Source organism: Micromesistius poutassou, assembly GCF_964030765.1.
Source record: "Micromesistius poutassou genome assembly, chromosome: 24".
Classification (NCBI taxonomy): domain Eukaryota; kingdom Metazoa; phylum Chordata; class Actinopteri; order Gadiformes; family Gadidae; genus Micromesistius; species Micromesistius poutassou.
In genome coordinates, this window is record NC_140294.1 from 2,537,259 (window position 1) to 2,557,499 (window position 20,241).

At 47.1% G+C, this 20,241-nt stretch overlaps 2 protein-coding genes across 2 annotated transcripts in view; both read left to right on the forward strand.

Moving 5' to 3' along the window:
• LOC311369759 (uncharacterized protein) overlaps positions 1–9,738 on the forward strand; it is a gene marked incomplete at both ends in the record, with an annotated part of 28,646 nt that extends 18,908 nt beyond the window's left edge. Inside the window, 18 exons of the mRNA XM_084487967.1 lie at positions 35–103; positions 450–521; positions 630–698; positions 810–881; positions 1,117–1,185; positions 1,934–2,002; positions 2,654–2,722; positions 3,692–3,760; positions 4,025–4,093; positions 4,706–4,774; positions 5,038–5,106; positions 5,199–5,279; positions 5,431–5,466; positions 5,786–5,822; positions 6,130–6,687; positions 7,391–7,686; positions 8,407–8,620; positions 9,533–9,738. Coding sequence (XP_084344093.1) covers positions 35–103; positions 450–521; positions 630–698; positions 810–881; positions 1,117–1,185; positions 1,934–2,002; positions 2,654–2,722; positions 3,692–3,760; positions 4,025–4,093; positions 4,706–4,774; positions 5,038–5,106; positions 5,199–5,279; positions 5,431–5,466; positions 5,786–5,822; positions 6,130–6,687; positions 7,391–7,686; positions 8,407–8,620; positions 9,533–9,738 — 2,193 coding nt within the window. The remainder of the gene's footprint in view (positions 1–34; positions 104–449; positions 522–629; positions 699–809; positions 882–1,116; positions 1,186–1,933; positions 2,003–2,653; positions 2,723–3,691; positions 3,761–4,024; positions 4,094–4,705; positions 4,775–5,037; positions 5,107–5,198; positions 5,280–5,430; positions 5,467–5,785; positions 5,823–6,129; positions 6,688–7,390; positions 7,687–8,406; positions 8,621–9,532) is intronic.
• Positions 9,739–13,349: 3,611 nt separating this feature from the next.
• LOC311369583 (kelch-like protein 41b) lies at positions 13,350–20,145 on the forward strand. The gene is made up of 6 exons (XM_084487790.1): positions 13,350–14,590; positions 15,190–15,347; positions 16,617–16,724; positions 17,704–17,889; positions 18,528–18,674; positions 19,466–20,145. Exons 1-6 carry the CDS (start codon positions 13,463–13,465, stop codon positions 19,575–19,577), a joined length of 1,839 nt encoding a protein of 612 aa, XP_084343916.1. The 5' UTR covers positions 13,350–13,462; the 3' UTR covers positions 19,578–20,145.
• The last annotated feature ends 96 nt before the right edge of the window (positions 20,146–20,241 follow it).

The window sequence follows — 20,241 nt, forward strand, 5'->3', positions numbered from 1 at the left end:
AAGTAGTGCTTGTGTTGTTTTTTTCATCCGACAGGGCGACCAAGGGTTTCCAGGAGAGGTGGGGGCCACGGGAGAGCGAGGGGCCGGTGAACAGGGAGGAAAGGTGATTCAACACTCTGTGAACCGCGCTGAATTCTCCAACAATTTGCCCTCCCCCTTTTCTCTTCAAAGTTCAATTCTGTGTCAAATTCTGCTTGGGAAGCTGTGGTCGATGAATGGTTAATGAATCAACAATCCACTAAACTTAGAAGAGAAGGCTCATTTAATGTCATGAACTGACACAAAGCTATTCATTAATGTTCATATAAGAGATATAAGCGTCCTTGAATCTGTGATGGGGCAGTGACTAATCCAGCAGTTTGTCGATGGATTGGTTATAACCCAACTGGTAATGATAATGATAACCAATAACTAAATGATAACTGATAACTAAAACCCTCCGGCCACAGGGTGAACCCGGGTCTACAGGATTGGGGGGTCTACCAGGCCTTCCAGGAGAAGACGGGTCTCCTGGCCAGAAGGTACACTCCCCTGTTTATCCAGTTGCAACCAGGATTGTATATTGACTCCCTGAAGGTCCTGGTGTCATAGTGTATGTGCCTGGTGTGTGTGTTTCCTTGTACCACCAGGGTGAACCTGGCCCTATTGGTTTCCGAGGCTCAGAAGGCGCTCCTGGAATCGGCACCCAGGGTGAAAAGGTAAAGCATTTTTTTGGTTCCCGCTCTTTTTTTTTTCCCCGCACTTTTAGTCATCTTCCATCATGTCCTTGCCGGTGATTAATGACGATATTCCCGGTGGTATTCCCTCAGGGAGACCAAGGCCAGAGAGGGATCAGAGGTCTGGCTGGTCCTCCTGGAATATCTGGACCCTCTGGACCAAAGGTTAGCATCAAGCTAATTTGCGTTGCCTTCTTTTTCATTCAACAATAATATCAATACCAATCGATAGTCTCGATTCGCTAACTAGCGACGAGTATTGATGAGGGTGAAACATAGGAGCAACTTTCATTTTGAACCTGGAACTGTCCACTACTGGACTGGATTAAAGAAAAATGAAATGGTATGTGGGATGTGTGATGTGTGGGATTTGTAATAATTTGCTCAATCTTTTCAACAGGGTGAACCCGGGATCCCCGGACGGCTCGGATTACCGGGACTCCCCGGCCGTGGTATCATTGGACCAAAGGTACTGACTCTTACACCCCTTGCCCACTGTACACGTCCATCGACGGATCTCATTGACTTTGCATGGGACGCTCCCGAAATGCATTGTGGGTCCGTCCGTCAAGTCGGCTCCGTCTCTTGCGTCCAAAAGTTGAGAAAAGTTTAACTTTTCAGGCAGCGACGGACCCGTCACCCAATCAGATTGCGTTATGCAAATATACGCAAATGCACTGTCTAATGAAATCGCCTTTGTTATACAACCCGGGAAAACACGTAGATGCGTCAAAAAGCCCCCATCCGTCGACGGACGTGTACAGTGGGCAAGAGGCGTTAGCCATCCTATTGGTCCAATATTACTGATTATGCACCATCTCATGGGAGCAATGGTACCTGTTCTTGGCCCTCTAATTGGACTAAAGGAACTTGTTCTAGGACATCCTATAGACCAAGATGCTTTGTCCCTAAATTGCCTGTAACCATATGCAACGTTCCCTGTTAAAACATAAATCGATATGCCATAATAATAGGGAGCAGAGTCTCATCTCCCTAGAGACCCCCTTTACAAGATCTGACCTTGGGAAAATGTCGTTCTTTATATGCCCCGCAAAAATGGAACAAACTGCAGGTCTAAAATGTAAACTATTTGTATCAGTTGATAATTGCAAGTGTTTTTTAGATGGTATGATTATGGTACAGCTCTTGTTCTATCTAGCTATTGCCTGATTTATTTATCATTTATTTTAATTTTACTAATCTTTTTTTTTTTTCAGGGGGATCTCGGTCCTTCTGGCCCACCGGGTCCTATTGGAGAAACTGGTTATGGACATCCGGGGCCCAAGGTAGGCTGCGATGGAAATGCATGTTTTTCATAATAGCAGTGCAGTCAATGTCCACTGATTATGGGTTAAGATATTGAAAGGGCATGTATACACATAAAGTAACAATATAATAATAATACATAATGATATACATTCATTTTGCATGGAGAAGTTAATGAACAGAGAGCAGTAACATACGCTCACACACATGCACACACATACACACACAGGTTCAGAATCGCCACACTTAAGGCTGGGGGTAGAGAGGAATTTCACCCAGAACAACAACACAGAGACAGAATCACCGCGCTGTTAAAGTCTGTGAGTAGAGAGGTACTACACCCTGAACAGCACTCAGACAGAATCACCACACTGTTAAAGTCTGTGAGTAGAGAGATAATTCACCCTGAAAAACAACATTCAGACAAAATCACCACGCGGACACACATAATCACTCCAACAACACACAGACAGCAGGCAATTATCCCAGCACGTTTCTAGGGAAAATCTCAATAAACCTTCAAAAAACCTCCAAATGGTGGCACACTGCTTGTAGTGCTGGTCGGACGGACACCTCAGGTTTTAAAGAAGTCTCTGAAGGAATTAATGGCGCCTGTTGAGCCATTGAGACTGAGGAGCAGCCAGCTGACACAGCCCTTTGCTCTTTCCCAGGGGGACCGCGGAGAAACTGGGCCATCAGGGCCTTACGGTCCTAAAGGCGAGGGCTTTCCAGGCCCATCGGTAAGACACCGGGACCTCGCTCTGTCCGTCCGTCCGTCTGTCTTGTGGACCTCCAGAGCTCAGCTTCTTTTCCTCTATTTATTGTTCCCTCTACACCCGATCCGTCGTAAACTAAAAGTGAAATTGAATGTGAAACGTGAGGCCTACCTAATCTCGCTAGAGCCTTTTTGTTTTGATTGCTACGTGGGCTAGTCACGCTGTAAAACATTGGAAAATGAAATGAAAAGAATAGAAATTGTTTTAGTGACTTCAGAATAATTGCACGATTTGTATCTACTTTTGATTTACAAATTCGAAAACTCATTATTATAGTGTTCCACGGTGGTAGCACTTGAGGTGACATAAACAGGAAAGCACCCCTACAGGCGTCAGCAGTGAATTTTAATTAGTAGGAGAAAAGTTTATTTTCCCCATGTTCCATTTTGAAAGAGTCGCAGGAATTCCCAGGGCAATGAACAGCAATTGTCAGTTGTTGATGCAGTGTTAAAGAAACCAGAGAAGGGACCTGTCTCCTGTGTATGATCATTCTCCCCACTGTTATTATGCACCTGTTCAACAAATAAAACATAATAAAACACTATTTTAAGCATAATATATGTACATATTTAATCAATCTTGTGAACATGGGGTGAGAACTTTTGTTGGTGTTTTGTTTATTTAGATGATGATATTTAGTGTTCCACAGTAGGAGTGAACAAAAACTTTTTACTTTAAAAGCAGTTCTCCACTGTGAGCTTGGACTTAACATGTCCACCAATCATATTCATCAACAATCCAGTGTCTGACATACCACTTTTCTCTGATCTAATTCTGAGGGATCCAAGCACATCCCTGCTGCTCTGTTCCCCGCTCATATCCTGTTTCACCCGGAAATGCGTCGCTCTTCAGAAGCTGCCCAACATGCCCTGAATTCCTGTGTGAAAGCCCAGTGGGTCTGTGTGTTGAACCCTCTGTACCCTGTCTGTTCAGGGCCCTCCCGGACTACCGGGCCTCATGGGCGAGCCGGGGCCTGAAGGAGTAGGAATCCCGGGACCAAAGGTACAAAAACTTATTTAAGACTTATTTCTGTCAGACAGAGAATGTCAAATTAGTGTAAGTGCCCTAAGTTGTTAAGTCTTCTCAATGCCTGTAAGTGTGCGCGTCTCGGACAGTTTACTAAGAAATACACCTTGTAAGTATTTCTAATAATTTCCGATTGATCTAAAATGACAATAGAGTCTAATCTTTATCCTATTTGTCATATTTTGTTCCATAGTATTTGTCGGTTTATGTTTTATTTCTGTGGCTTCATTTTCTTTCCAGGGTGATATTGGTTTCCGAGGGTTGCCAGGTTTACCAGGACCTACCGGCGAGGGGATTCAAGGACCACTGGTATTCATTTTTTACATTTTTTTAACTCTATTCAAACCAGAGCAGAAATAATCTCACACGTCTAAACACCCGCACAACGGTCAGTCCGTTTCTTATCCAGAGGAAGGTTTCTAAGCGCAGAACAAAAAGCTTAACCCAAAACAGCATTCAATAGTGAGGCTTCACCTCTTAATGTATTCAACATCGTCCTTGGACACAGTCTGCCTAACCAAGTGGTCCCCAGGAACTCCTAACACCCGCCGCCGTTATTCGTCTTCGTGAGGAAGAAGGCCACTGGCTAACAGTGAGAATATTAAAGTCAATCCTATATTAAAATGAGAAACTTTGAGTTGTCCTCCAGACGTCTAGTACCGAGTGACCCAGATGAGATACACAATTGACTATTCAGAAAGATGTTCCCCCGTACATTTGCCCGAATCTGCCTTCACTTGTTAATGTGAATTGACCTTGCGCTGTATGATGGTGATGATGACGAGGATATGGTGATGATGATGGTGGTGGTGATGGTGGTGATGGGAATTGCAACGACCATGATGATGTGGAGGATGATAATACATGGAAGATGATGGTGAATGTGAACATGTCTTACTCTGTGTCCTTTCTGCTCGGCAGGGTAACACTGGAAGACCAGGGCCTCCGGGACCCACCGGGCCCCCAGGACAAGGCTTTCAGGGACCCAAGGTAGGGGGCCAAAACCTGCTCTTGCATTTGTCATCCTTTCAAAGTAAGGGACTTATTAAGCACAGATGCTAGTTCAAATGGCGACATACAACGCAAGCGCTACGATGGCCACATCAGAACAGTCTCTGATCCTGGTTGGTTTGGGGAATGTAATCCACTACTTTAAACTTTGTATTCCCGCAATAAGGCTGATTAAAGATGACTTGTCACTCTGCATCCATTCATCCTACATCTCATCCTACATCTCTCTCCGTGTTCTTCAGGGGGACCAGGGGTCACAGGGCGTGTCGGGGCCGAGGGGCCCGCCCGGCGAGGGGGTGCAGGGCCCTAAAGTGAGTGGACCCGGTTGTAAAAATGTAAACACACCGGTTTTTTTCTGGTGTGCCGTGCTCGTGATGGTAACCCATGGTTCACGTGGCGACAGGGGGACCGCGGCTCAGCGGGGGAGAGAGGGCTGAAGGGAATCAGAGGGGACCTCGGAGACGCCGGCGTCCCTGGAGAATCGGTAAGATGCGCTGACGCTAACATGCTAACATGCTAACATGCTAATGCTGAAGTCAAGTTGAGGACATGAGTGTGCAGCGTACTTCAAAACGTGTTTGACTTCTACAGATATGTAGAGAATACATCAATGACCTTTGTTTTCATCCTTGCAGGGTCGACCAGGGATCAAAGGTGAAGCCGGCCTTACTGTAAGTAATGTGACGTTCATCTTTTAATGTTCATTAAAAGTGACATATTATACCACCAAGTGTGAGTGTGATTAGCGTGAAAAAGCTGCCTCTTCTGACATCACCAGTGGGCGTGTCCACCTAGATTTATGATGGATTGATAAGCAACGTTTTCAGTCCACTGGGTTGGCTGGTAGACTGATCTATCCAGCATCAAAACGGCTTGTAATGGCTAATGACACTCACACCTGATGGTATAATATGTCACCTCTAAGGTTTTTTTAGGAGAAACAATTTTCTGCCTTTGGTCTTGGAATTGGAGTTTTTCTTTTGCTTTCAGAGAGACGACATTATTCGGATGATCAAGGAAATTTGCGGTAAGGACATCTTGTGTAAAAAGACGAGCCGAGTCTATTAACACTTAACTCAAATCACAGTGGATTTGATGTGTATGCGATGTATAACGAGCATGGAAGAAAGTCATAGAAGTTCTTCATAGAAAAAAACGCTCATCGTTAAAAAAGAGTTACGGAAAGTAATAAAAACCGAGACATTGAAGTCCTTGAAAGACGGTAGTCGTAAAACGGACGTTAGGGAAAGTATTACCAGGTATCGAAGTCTTCTCAAACCAATCCCGGCGGTGTTTCCCCCCCCCCACCCTCCCACCCCCCCCCCCCCTCCCAGGCTGCGGCGTCAAGTGCAAGGAGCGGCCCATGGAGCTGGTGTTCGTCATCGACAGCTCGGAGAGCGTGGGGCCCGAGAACTTCGAGATCATCAAGGACTTTGTGGCGGCCCTGGTGGACCGCGTGACGGTGGGCCGCAACGCCACGCGCATCGGCCTGGTGCTCTACAGCCTGGAGGTGCGGCTGCAGTTCAACCTGGCGCGCTACATGACCAAGCAGGACGTCAAGCAGGCCATCCGCAACATCCCCTACATCGGCGAGGGCACCTACACCGGCACGGCCATCCGCAAGGCCACCCAGGAGGCCTTCTACAGCGCCCGCAACGGGGTGAGCAAGGTGGCGGTCGTCATCACCGACGGACAGACGGACAAGCGGGAGTCGGTGAAGCTGGACATGGCGGTGCGCGAGGCCCACGCCGCCAACATCGAGATGTTCGCGCTGGGCATCGTCAACAGCTCGGACCCCACGCAGGGCGAGTTCCTCCGGGAGCTCAACCTGATCGCCTCGGACCCGGACACGGAGCACATGTTCCTCATAGACGACTTCAACACGCTGCCGGGTACGAAGGGGGCGAGCGCCCGCCGACAGGCGGAGTGCGTTTGAATTTGACACCCTTGGTCGTTTCAGTATCAAGGAATTGGTCGTTGTTGACGAATTCTGTACTGGGACTGGCGACGGTTTCCATGTTGGTGTTGACACACGTGCCGTGTGGTAAAGGTGACGTGTCATGCCACCGGGTGTGTATCTGTGATTAGCCGTCACAAGCCGTTTGGAAAATCTGCCTCTTCTGACGTCACAAGTGGGCGTGTCCACCTAGATGTGTGCTGGATAGATCAGTCCACCGGCCTGCCCAGTGGACTGTAGCAAACGTTGCTTATCTACCTTGTCACACATCTTGGTGGACACGCCCACTTGTGATGTCAGAAGAGGCTGATTTTCAAATCGGCTTGTAACGGCTAATCACACTCACACCTGGTGGTATAATATGTCACCTTTAATGAGTAACCAGACACTTTAAAGTGAAGCAACAGCACCATTTCTGGTGAAATACTGTAACGCAGTATTTGCAAGTCGCTTTGTATCTGCTTTGGATCCGTTGATGCCGAAAAAATTATAATAATTATAGTCCTAGTCCACATCAATAATAATAGATGAGTTAATAGCCCAGGCTGGATAGGGTCATCCTCGTTCACCTCGACTGGTCCATTATTATTATTCAGAATGTCAACGTCCCATCTGACTTTCTGTGTCATTATCCGCAGCGCTGGAGTCCAAGCTGGTCAGCCAGTTCTGTGAGGACGAGAACGGAGCGCTGATCTACAACCGACTCACCAACAGCTACAACGGCAACAACGGACACAACGGGAACCACGGCAACAACGGGTACCACGGCAACAACGGGTACCATGGCAACAACGCGAACCACGGCGCCGCCGGCCATGGCCAGCGGCCCCATGGAGGGCAGGAGTTGCATAGAGGGGGACAGACCATCAGCACCAGTGGCGTCAGTGTCATCAGAACTGAAGTCCACGGAGGTCAGGAGGTGGCGACCGAGAGCGTTAGAGGATCATCCACAGGACAGGTACTCATTCTGATGCATGATGGGAAAGAGATGTGCAACACGCGTTGCGTCTTTCTTTTTTAAACTTTGGACCATTTTACCCTTTGGATTTAATGATGCATTGCTGTTTGTTTAAGAACATACAGACACAAAACCAAATAATATTTCCAGGCTATGTATGGATATTGTGGACATTTAAGCTAAGCATTGTAAAGCCCGCAGCATACTTCAAAATAAGCACATTTTATTTTGGCTGGCCAAGACCCAAGATGTAATTTGCAGACCAACTTTTTTCAAACGTTTTATTCTGAAAGCCTTTGCGGTTGGTCACTGAATGTTTACGGTTGTTTACATTTGTTAAGACCAGCGGGGTCTCCATGGACGGAGTTACTGAATCTCGAAGATGTGCCACAAAATAAGTTTGGCGAGGAATGAGTTGATGTGTTTTCTTCACAAACACTTTGAGCAGTGTTTGTGTGCTGAGTGCTGAGCGCTTAAGTCTTGCATAGTTCACAAATCGCTTTTTTACTCTTGTGTGACAACACAGAATCTTAAATTGTGGTTCCGCTACTCTCCACTCACAGTCCTGTTATCGGAGTTCTTCAAACGCCTCAATTACTCTCTGATGGTTCTCAGCTTGATTGTTGCGCTGCTTTGGAGCAAAATAAATAAGTCTTGAGTCTCCGCTTTAGTAAACTGTCGATTCATTCCATCCAGGTTCACCTTCACCAGACCACCACGGCGGGGGAAGGAGTTAACCGCAACCCCACCACCATCAGACCCGTTCAGCCGGCCAGGGAGAGCTCTTCCTCCTCTGGCACTTCCTCTTCATCGTCGTCATCATCATCATCATCATCCTCATCATCACCGTCTTCTACAAATGGGACATCTGTGCAGTATGTGCCTGCACCTAGACCTGCCCTACCTCAAGGTAACACCTTAACACATTTCTAATTAAGAATGAATCCTAAGTGTTATGGTCTATTATTTGATTCTGTGTTGTCTGGTTATTGTTGATTTAGTTTTGTTCTTTTTGATCTTTCCTGAATCGTTGGCTTCTGTCTGCTCTGAGATTGACCATCTTATGTAGGCTACTAGTCTCACAACTAAGACTTTAGGGTCATACCTCAGGTGATGATGGCAGACAAACCATCATCGCACTAAACGGAGCGTTTCCCTTTCTTTCACTTCACATTTGTTGCGACCAATCATGTCGCAGGAGGCAGAGATCCGTAAGCACGCAATTGACGTACAGAATTCATCCAGCGGTCGTCAACTGTAAAACGTTGTCTGTGAAACCAATTCCACCCCATGAAGAAATACACATATTAAAACCCCTCTGTAGACTATCTCCATAACAATACAGGAAACAAGGTGTAGGTGTGCGCTGCAGTTGTTGTTTACCTGCCCAGGCTCTGTGCCATCTCCCCCTGAAGCTCTGCTGTAACATAGCTGTTCTACTGTGTCCCAGACTACTTATATACTAACACGATAAAAGAAAAAAGGATTCCAATAGCTTATGTTGGCCAAGTTCTTTAGCTGCTCGGTCTTCCAGACCCTTTTTATAGTCACTCTTATTCCTATCGCTTTGATCACTTTGATTCCTTTTTAGCCTCCTTTTAAGTCGCTCCGGATCAAATCGTCTGCTTAACGCTCACGCTTTGTCATCGTTCGCTTCTGTCTGCCCCATTTAATTCTCTAGCGTCCCCTCACGTCACTTATCCTCATCTCTTCCCTTAACTACAGATTCAAACCCACATTCATCTCCACGTTCTCCCCCCTTTCTTCCTCCCATCAACCTTTTTCCCCTCTCTTCTCATTGGTTAATGTCCCCCTCCTCCAGAGTTCGCCCCCCTGGACCCGCGCTGCGGGCTGGTCCTGGACCAGGGCCCGTGCCGGGACTACAACATCCGCTGGTACTACGACAAGCAGGCCAACGCCTGCGCGCAGTTCTGGTACGGCGGCTGCAACGGCAACAAGAACCGCTTCGACACGGAGGACGAGTGCAAGCGGACATGCGTGATATCCAGAGTGACGGGGACGCTCTGATGAACGCTCTTCATGTCGCGAGCCGCCACGCCCCTTTCTGCATCCACCCACTCACTCACCCGCTCACTAAGATAACCGTTCACGTGTTCATCGGTTCACTCACTCGTATGGCTTCGTATGGTTACTGATTAGGATGATGGGACCGTTTGCATTCACTCGTTCATTCATTCATTCACTTGTACACCCTTAATGTATTCATCCATTCACTCACTCATGTGACACTTACTCATGAAAACAATGAGCCATTTTACATTCATTCATATACTGATTCATTCACTCACTGATTCATTCACTGATTCATTCACACATTAGTGTGAATGAATCAGTGAATGCCAAATTAAAAAATAATGCAAATGGAAGGGACAAAAACCACCCCCTCCTCTATTGCACAACCTAGTCTGGTCCACATTCAGTGAATGCCAAGTTCACACATTAAGTTCACACATTAAATCACACCAGTCACTGTCACATCTATTAACTCGCTCATATAAACATTGACCCACTCATAACATTCACTCGTGCATTCAATCAATAATATGTCATTCACATATACATGATATCCATTCACTCACTCATATGATGTTCACACATTCCGTCACTCTCCCAGTCACTCATAACATTTTCATATTCATTGACGTTGCTCATGTATTGATGACATTCACCCACTCACTCCCAAACTCCTTCAGAAGACATTCATGTCATTCACCCCACACCACGTTCATCCGGTAAAACTATACTCTGCTGTACCCCCCCACTTTTCCGTGCCTGTGCGGTTAAACTCCACGACCATGTGTCTAGATTTCAGTTGGAGAAAGAGGGGGGAGGGGTGTGGCTGATACTGTTAATACATCACGTGGTTGTCAAAAAATACATTTGTTTTACACCAATGTTTCATTCGTCACCATCTGGAGTGGAAAGAAAGGAAATAAAAGGCAAACCACCCATCACGTCAGCCCCACCCAGTGTATAAATACACACATATAAAGCACTTATCACCTCCAGGTGATTCTACTTAAACCCAGCAGGCAGAACTTTCCAGCGTCGGCGGGTTTGATCAACGCCTCTGGTTTGAATCTCTGGTGGAGTTTCTTTGATATAGTCGCAGGATCCTGGTTGTGCGTGACCTTCCAGAGGGTTCCATCAGGTGTCACACACAAGGTCACACACAAGGTTACACACAAGCTGACCTCGCGCTCTCCACGTGGCGGAAGCCTTAGCCATACAGTAATGTCACTGCTTTTTGAATTCACCTGTATTTTTCCGTAGTGTTTTTCTGTGTTTTACTGTGTTTTATACTGGGACGGGAGGTTTGTAATTTACAATTTGTAAACGTTTTATATTAAACGATAAGGTCAAGCAAGAAGACAGCTCCACAATAATCTTTTTGTTTCTTGTTCTGAAAGTAGTTTGTATGTAGGTCTGTGGATACGTATTTTTGCGCTGTGATTCTTGTTTTTGTATTGTTTGTTGGTCTTTTAATAATAATGTGACGTCAGTTTGTTTGCTGTTGTATTGCCTTTTGCTATAAACTCAACACACGAAGAATTTGTAAAAAAAAAAAAGATTTGAAACTTTAATGTAGTAATATTAGAGAGACACACACACACACACACACACACACAGTTGTACACTGCCCTCTACTGTTGTGTAACATGCTCCTACTTGCTAAAGTTGGGGGGCGTGGGGCTAATGACCCGAGCTGTCAGTTCCGTCAACTACCGGAGATCAACTATGAGGTCACTTCCTGTGTTCCACCGTGATGACGTCATCCTGTCAGGTCCGCCTGGGCCGTCTGTGAATCCAGAATCATTTGACATTTTTCGGATGAGGTCAAAGGTTATTTTAAAATATCGGATTCCTGCGCTCGTATCCACGGCCCAAAGGAAATGTCATTTCTGAGAAAAAAAAATAAACGAAAAAACAAAAGAAATACAACAACGTCTGAATGCTTGTGTTCCTTTGCAGTTCTGGCGGGGTAATTGTGCCTGCTCCGAGTCTGATTGCCTATCGGCCGGCTCGAAGGCACAATATGGCATGTGGCTGGGCTTAAATTACACACTTGACGCCCAGAGTCTTCTACTGGCGGAGAGGGATCTATCTTTAGTCGCACACACACACACGCACGCACGCACGCACACGCACGCACGCACGCACGCACACACACAATCACGCACGCATGCACGCACGCACGGCAGCGCACACACACACACAGAACTTGTTATCTAACACTCTTTTTCTCCGGACTTTAAATACTCTCTTTAAGTCCATACTGATTCATTCCCTAGAAGACGGAGCTTCTTACAATGTTTCCTGACACACACACGCCGGAACCATGTTTAAAAAAAATGCACTTTCCCCAGTCCCTGCAACGGGAATCAACAGACCAAACAAAGGAATACCGAAGGGTGTAATCTAATCTATCCGTGAAGTCTTGCTCGTTCCGAGCATAAAATGTGTTAACCGGGAGAATTAGCCCTGTACACACACAAACACACACACACACACACACACACGCACACACACGCACACACACACGCCCACACACACACACACACACACACACACACACACACACACACACACACACACACATACACGCACACACACCCACACACACAGGAGATGATCTTTACCCTTTAAAACAATAAACCCAAAGTCTGAGTGTGTGTGTGTGTGTGTGTTTGTGTTTGTGTGTACGTGTGTGTTGGGGGCAGAGGGCAGCCATTTTGCTGATGGGGGGGGGGGGGGGCTGATCAGCAAGTATCTGTCACTCACCTGTTGTCCAAGCAGCTGCTTGCTCTCGCCGTCTATTTTAAATCTATTCTTAGCACCGAGCGCTCTGCTACTCGTAACAATCAGCGCTTACCTAAAGCTAGCCCAAAGCTAACCTAAAGCTAACCCAAAGCTAGCCTAAAGATAACCTAAAGCTAACCCCAAAGCTAGCTTAAAGCTTGGGGTTCTGTGCTCCCCGGGAAACCTTGTTTCTGCGACAGTGGATATGGGTTCTTCTGAGGAACCACACCATTTAAGAACATACTTAAACAGAATTCATAAAGATGAACGAACGAGGGAGGAACTAGCACAACAGTAATGGCACCGGAGCATAAGAAATTGACCTTGTCGTCGTTAATGTCGCTGCATTAGCACACCGACCCACATCACAGCCCTATTAAAAGTAGAATGACGGTACCGTTACATTGTGAGTTTGTCCGGTAGTAGCCTTAGCGTTAGCTCATGAGTACTTTGGGGAACTGAGTCATGGTGGGGGGGTGGGGGAGGCGTGTCCCTGGACTGAACCCCCCCCCCCCCTACACCCCTCACCCTGCTCCCCTTCCCCCAGTTGCTTCTTTCAGTCTGGGCACAGCAGCTGCATGGGCCCCAGTCTAAGCGCCCAATGGTGTTAGCTAGTGGTAGCTAGCTGCTCCCAGGCGCTTCACAGGCAGGGGTCGTGGTGGGGGATGTAGCCTGAGGTTGGGAGGGGTAGAGCAGCTATATTTAGTGTGGAGCGTCGGGGCTTTGGGGGGGGGGGGGGGGGGGGGGGTTGGGTGAGCCCAGGATTAAGTTTCAGGGTCTTCAGCCGTCGAGCCGTGTCGCTCCCCTGTCCTTTCCAGCCGGTGACGGAGCACCAAGAGGACCTACCTGACGGCCATCTCCTAGCCTCTCTCTCTTGCTCTTTCTCCCCTGTTTCTCCTCCCCTCCCCCCTCCATCACCGCACCATCCACCATGGAGCCCGGCGCCATCAAGGAGGAGCTGCGCTTGTTCCAGAGCACCTTGCTCCAGGACGGCCTGAAGGAGCTGCTGAATGAGAACAAGTTTGTGGACTGCAGCCTGAAGGTGGGCGACCGCAGCTTCCCCTGCCACCGGCTCATCATGGCCGCCTGCAGCCCCTACTTCCGGGAGATCTTCTTCGGCGAGGACGGCAAGGAGGTGGAGGACACCAAGGAGGTGGTGCTGGAGGACATCAACCCCGGCATCCTGGACATGGTCATCCGCTACCTGTACTCGGCGGAGATCGACCTGACGGACGACAACGTGCAGGACATCTTCGCCCTGGCCAACCGCTTCCAGATCCCGTCCGTGTTCACCGTGTGCGTCAACTACCTGCAGAAGAAGCTGTCGCTGGGCAACTGCCTGGCCATCTTCCGCATGGGCCTGGTGCTCAGCTGCCCCCGCCTGGCGGTGGCGGCGCGCGACTACGTGGCGGACCGCTTCGAGCTGCTCCACGACGACGAGGAGTTCCTGCAGCTGGCCGCGCACGAGCTCTTCGCCGTCATCGGCGGCGACGCGCTCAACGTGGAGCGGGAGGAGCTGGTGTTTGAGTTTGTGATGGCGTGGGTGCGCCACGACAAGGACAAGAGGCTGCCCGTGCTGGTGGACGCCTTCGACTGCATCCGCTTCCGCCTGATGCCCGAGAAGTACTTCAAGGAGAAGGTGGAGGCGGACGAGATCGTCAAGGCCAGCCCGGAGCTCCAGAAGAAGATCCAGGCGGTCAGCGACGCCTTCAAGGGGAAGCTCCCGGAGATCGTGCCCAAGCCGAAGAAGGAGGGCGAGGAGGGGGCGGTGAATGGCGACGAGGAGGAGGGGGCGGCGGAGGAGAGCCTCCTGCCCGGCTACCTCAACGACAGCCGTCGGTTGGGGATGTACGTGCGGGACTTCATCGTGATGATCAGCGACACGGCGGCGGTGGCGTACGACGTGGCGGAGAACGAGTGCTTCCTGGCCGCCATGTCGGAGCAGGTGCCCCGTAACCACGTGAGCACGGTGTCCGCGAGCAACCAGCTGTACATCATCGGCGGGCTGTTTGTCGACGAGGAGGATAAGGATGCCCCCCTGCAGTGTTACTTCTACACCGTAAGAAACGCACGGCAAAAAAAAAAAAAGCCCGCTTCCTGTCGCTTCGTGTCCGGTTTCCTTCGTAGACCTCGATGAAGACGTTGCAGAAGTTATACCGAGTTGAAAATGCTTTAAAAGCGGGTTAAACACAAATGATAGATTTGAGATCTTGTTTTATGTAGTTATTTCATTTGATGAGAGGGACAGAAAGGAACAATAAGGGGGATAAAGGTCGATTTGAATCTGCCCATTCCCTTGGTTTGTAATGGTTTTTATTAGGCGTAGTATCATGAGAGAAAATGTTCTTTTTTTAATACATAATATATGTACATCTTTAATACCGATATATTTACATAACTGTGTTTCATAACTATAATTTCCATAAGACTCAAATTCCGTTTAAGCCCCATATTGCCCATTAATTTTCAGTTAAGTCAGTTAATAGTGTGCAAAACATGGTATTAAAAACCTTCATTGCTCTAAAACCCCTGATTATCACAGCGGGATTCAAAAGCCTTTTAGTACTTGTATGACTAAGTGAACGCTGATGTGATTAGATTCAGCTGACACCACACTCACCTGACTCTGGATTTCATTTTGAATCATTTGGCCGACAGTTGGACCCGTTGATGTCTGAATGGACGGCCCTTCCTCCGATGCCGTCACCACGGTGCCTCTTCAACATCGGGGAGAGCAACAACATGCTGTTCGCCATCGCTGGAAAAGACCTCCAGTCCAACGAGTCTTTGGACACCGTTATGTGTTTCGACGTTGAGTGAGTGACGGTGGCCATTGTTTTCTTCTTCTTCCTCTTCTGTTGATTTGTTTTCGTCTGACCCGGGAGTTACTGCATGACTATTAAAATGGAGTACCATAGCTAGGCTAATTATTAGGCTAGCTGATTGATAATTTAGCTCCGTTTACTAATGGATGCGACCTGTGTCTGATCATTTAACAAATAGTTTCATTGTTTTTAAATTTCAACACTGTTTTGTATCCTGAACATTGAAATCGTTTTTTTACTACTTTTCCATGCTACAACATTGTACTGACGTACATTTCCAGTCACATAACTTCCAATTAACACTTGCTAACATTAAGTAGATAATTAATGATAGATATAAATAAAGGCTTGAGCTGGAGGCAGAAAATAAATGTCAAAATAAATGAGAGAAACAGGGAAAGTGGCAGAGAGAATCTGATAAAGAGAAAAGACAAAAGAAAAGAGATTGGAGTGCAACAGATAGAAGGAGAGAAGGCAGTTCTATGATTTCAATCGTCTATTTAAGTCCAAACAGCCACTGATATGCAAGACGTCATGGAGACATTTTAAATCAGACAATCTTTGGTGGAATTTTTAAGCAGTGAGGTGCAATGTTGATTTAGTCTTATGTCTATTTTGGATTTTTCCTACAACACTTCATTGGTGTTTCTCGAGCTAGTCTTGAACTTGAGACTATTAGTCCTACTTTCTGCGAAACAGGATTAGGCCCAAGTGATTATTTTGGCATTATTGATCAGTGTTATGTAATAATGTGTTTTATCACTATATTGATAAAAAGTCAGACAGACAGATTGATTGATGGAAAACAAATGTATACGTTATAATTCGGAAGAAATTGATAATGTTGATTGATTATGCTGTAGGTAGACAAGATATTGGGTAGATATTGATCATGCATGGATATTGATAACATACAATGTACCTTTAATGAAGAAGATACGTTGATAATGTAGATAATAATAAGAAAATATATGCATTCATAATGTAGATAATAATCATAACGTAGATGCATTCATAATGTAGATGATGATGACATAGATGTATTCATAGTGTAGATAATGATAACGTAGACGTACTCATAAAGTAGATGATGATGACATAGATGTATTCATAATGTCAATGGTGATCATGTAGATGTATTCCTAATGTAGATAACGACCACGTTGATGTATTCATAATGACAACATTAGTAAGTGAGAAAGTAAGTGGATGCATAATGTCGGTGATGTTCACGTCTCCTCATGTACTGACTGTGTGCAGGAAGATGAAGTGGAGTGAATCCAAGAAACTCCCACTGAAGATCCACGGCCACTCCGTGGTCTCCCACAACGGGCTGGTCTACTGCCTGGGAGGCAAGACCGACGACAAGTGAGTGAACGCGTAAACCAATGAACAAATGAACGATGGACGTAACCGTGAATGAATGAACCGGGCAGCTTACTTGCTGCCCGGAGAGGGATGACGACCCTGAAATATGTCATGAATATTTCATTCATTCGTTCATGTCTTCACCTGTTCCTAAGAAGGATCAATGACGGATGCAATGAACGAATGAACTAGGCCTACTCTAAATAAGGTATACGTGATACATGCCTGCTCTCTCTGTGTGTGTGTGTGTGTGTGTGTGTGTGTGTGTGTGTGTGTGTGTGTGTGTGTGTGTGTGTGTGTGTGTGTGTGTGTGTGTGTGTTGACCACATGGCTAGCAGTCACAGCTGTCTGTGACCCATCACTCTGCTTGTCATTCCACCACCAGGAAAGCAGAAAGCAGCCGCATTGCAATACCATCTGCTATGCTAACATGCTAATACTTCCATTCATTGAATGAATGAAGTATGAATTAATGAAGTAAACTTCTTCAGTTCAATATATATATAGGCTACAAAGCATCCAGCAAAGCATAATGTTAATGTCATGGGTCTAAGGGGATTTTACTTCACAATAATTAACGATTGCTGGTTTGAATCGATAAGTCTCGCCACATCCTGTTTAATGTCCTTGGCTCCTCTTCTGCCTATTATCCTCTCTCTTCGATTGCCCTCATGTTGATGTTGAAGCAGTTCTGTATTATGCAGTACATCAGCATACCCCTGTATAGATAGCAATATAATGCTGCCTTTTCTGTACTGTGAGTCAGCTGCCCACGATATGACAGACACATTGGAATTCATTTGAGAAGATCAAGTTTGCAAACTAAGATCCTCATGATTGATGCTCTTTTGATTAATTAAAGAGAGCAACTGTGCTCGTATATCACGCGGCCATCTGGTTTATAAAGCACCACATAAAAACAACATCAAGCATGCAAACATTTGAAACTCCTCTCGTTTGTCTCTTTGTGGCCGAACAGCAAAGCGCTCAACAAGATGTTTGTGTACAACCACAAGCAGTCTGAGTGGCGGGAGCTGGCAGCCATGAAGACAGCCCGCGCCATGTTTGGCACCGTCATCCACGGCGGGAAGATCATCGCGGTGGGAGGAGTCAACGAGGAAGGCCTCAGCAGCATGTGCGAAACCTACGACTTCGCCACAAACAAGTACGTCCGCCAGGTTCAAATGTGCAGGGGGGGGAAAAAAGGCTGAACAAAAAAACCACCCTCGACAGACCCTACGACAAATAAACCTTTATTGGTCGAAGGATCGGTTGAGGCTTTTTTTGGGGGGGGCATATTTAAAAGAAAAATTCTCAGACAAATGTTTGCATTGGCTAATGTTTTGGTGGCTAATGCTAAAGCTCGGTAGCCTAAGTGCTAGCAATGTAGTTACATTTATCTTAATAAAGAAATGCATTTAGCAGAATACTTGCATTGCGTAAGTATCACATAGTATAGCATATATACAAGGAATACACTAGCTAAATAATAGTAAAAGTTACAGCACGGTATGCTATGTATAAGATATAGGCTATACCATACACAGCAACACAATGCAACTTACACAACATCATCTTAATCAATGCAAGTTATGTATGAGCTACAAGCTAAACCTGTTCAACTATATATAAGACACACACTTGTGCAACATAAGTTCTATACCAGCGACGAGCTGAACAATCGAAAGCCACACACCACGCGGTACGTACGCTGCCCGCCGCACACTGCGCGGTGGATGACAAACCGCTGAAAAGCACCTCACGATGGTTGTCATGGCGACGGCACGGCGCTTTCCGGTCTAGGTGGGAGCCCTTCGCCGACTTCCCCCAGGAGCGCAGCTCGGTGAACCTGGTGTCCACCGGGGGGGCCCTGTACGCCGTGGGCGGCTTTGCCATCGTCCAGATGGAGAACAAGGAGGTGGCGCCCTCAGAGGTCACCGACGTCTGGCAGTAAGCGGCTGACTCACGCACACGCACACACACACACACACACACACACACCGGGCGACGCTAAATATACACACACACACACGGCATATGTTCTGTGTACTCTGATGACCTTAAGCCTCCTCCTCCTCTGCCTTCTTCTGCCTCCTCTCCCTCCTCCTCTTTGTCAACGTCCTACTCTTCGTAATCGCTACTCTGAACCCTCCTCCTCCTCCTCCTCCTCCTCCTCCTCCTCCTCTTTTCCTTCCACTTCACCCTCTGCAACTTTCCCCCACTTCTTCCTTGGCCTCCACCTCCTCCTCCTCCTCTCCTCCTTCTCTAACTCCTCCTCCTCCTCTGTCCCCTCTACCCCCTGCTTCTCCTCCTCCTCCTCCACCTCCTCCACCTCCTCCTCCTCCTTCTCTAACTCCTTCTCCACCTCTGTCCCATCTACCCCCTGCTTCTCCTCCTCCACTTCCTCCTCCTCCACCTCCTCCTCCACCTCCTCCACCTCTGTCCCATCTACCCCCTGCTTCTCCTCCTCCTCCTCCTCCACCTCCTCCTCCTCCACCTCCTCCTCCTCCCCTCCTTCTCTAACTCCTCCTCCTCCTCTGTCCCCTCTACCCCCTGCTTCTCCTCCTCCTCCTCCTCCTCCTCCTCCTCCTCCTCCACCTCCTCCTCCTCCTCCTCCCCTCCTTCTCTAACTCCTCCTCCTCCTCTGTCCCCTCTACCCCCTGCTCCTCCTCCTCCTCCTCCACCTCCTCCACCACCTCCTCCTCCTCCTCCTCCACCTCCTCCTCCTCCTCCTCCGTCAGGTACGAGGCTGACAAGAAGGAGTGGAGCGGCATGCTGAGGGAGATGCGCTATGCCGCGGGGGCGTCCTGCGTGCCCATGCGTCTCAACGCCGCCAGGATGCCCAAGCTCTAGAGAACCCCCCCCCCCCCCCCACCCCCCTACACACACACCCACACACCTTCTCTACCTTACCCCCCACCCTTCTACCATCCCCACCCAATGGCCTCTTCCTCCCACAATGCATTGCAACAGCCCTTCTGGAGAACCTGTGTGGATGTATCTTCCTGAAGTTTGATTGCTTTTGTTGTTTTTATTTTTCCTCTTTTTTATTTATTTCTATCGTTCTGTTTTGGCCTGTAATCTTCTCTCTTTAGGATTTTTGGCTGTACTTTATTATTTTTTTCGCCTTTTTTTTGCCGTATTCATTTTTTTTATGTTCCTCTCTTTCTTTCTATCTTCTTCATCTTCCTTCCTTCCAATATGTCTCTCTCTCTCTTTTTCTTTGGCTCTCTCTGTCTCTCTGTCTTTGATGCTACATAAAAGACTGCACCCAAAAATACAACATCAACCCCACACACACAGACACAGACACACACACTGAAATCACAATTAGAACCATCTTTTAAATTAAATTTGAATTAAATTAATAAAAATGTTATTTCTAGCTCTTTGTTTTGTAAAATAAACATTTGTAAACATGTGTGTAATTCTTGTGTTGGTTTGATGTTGTCTTGTTGAAATTAGTTGGAGGAATTGCAAAACCCAAGCTAAACTAAAAGTTGAAACAAAAAATTCT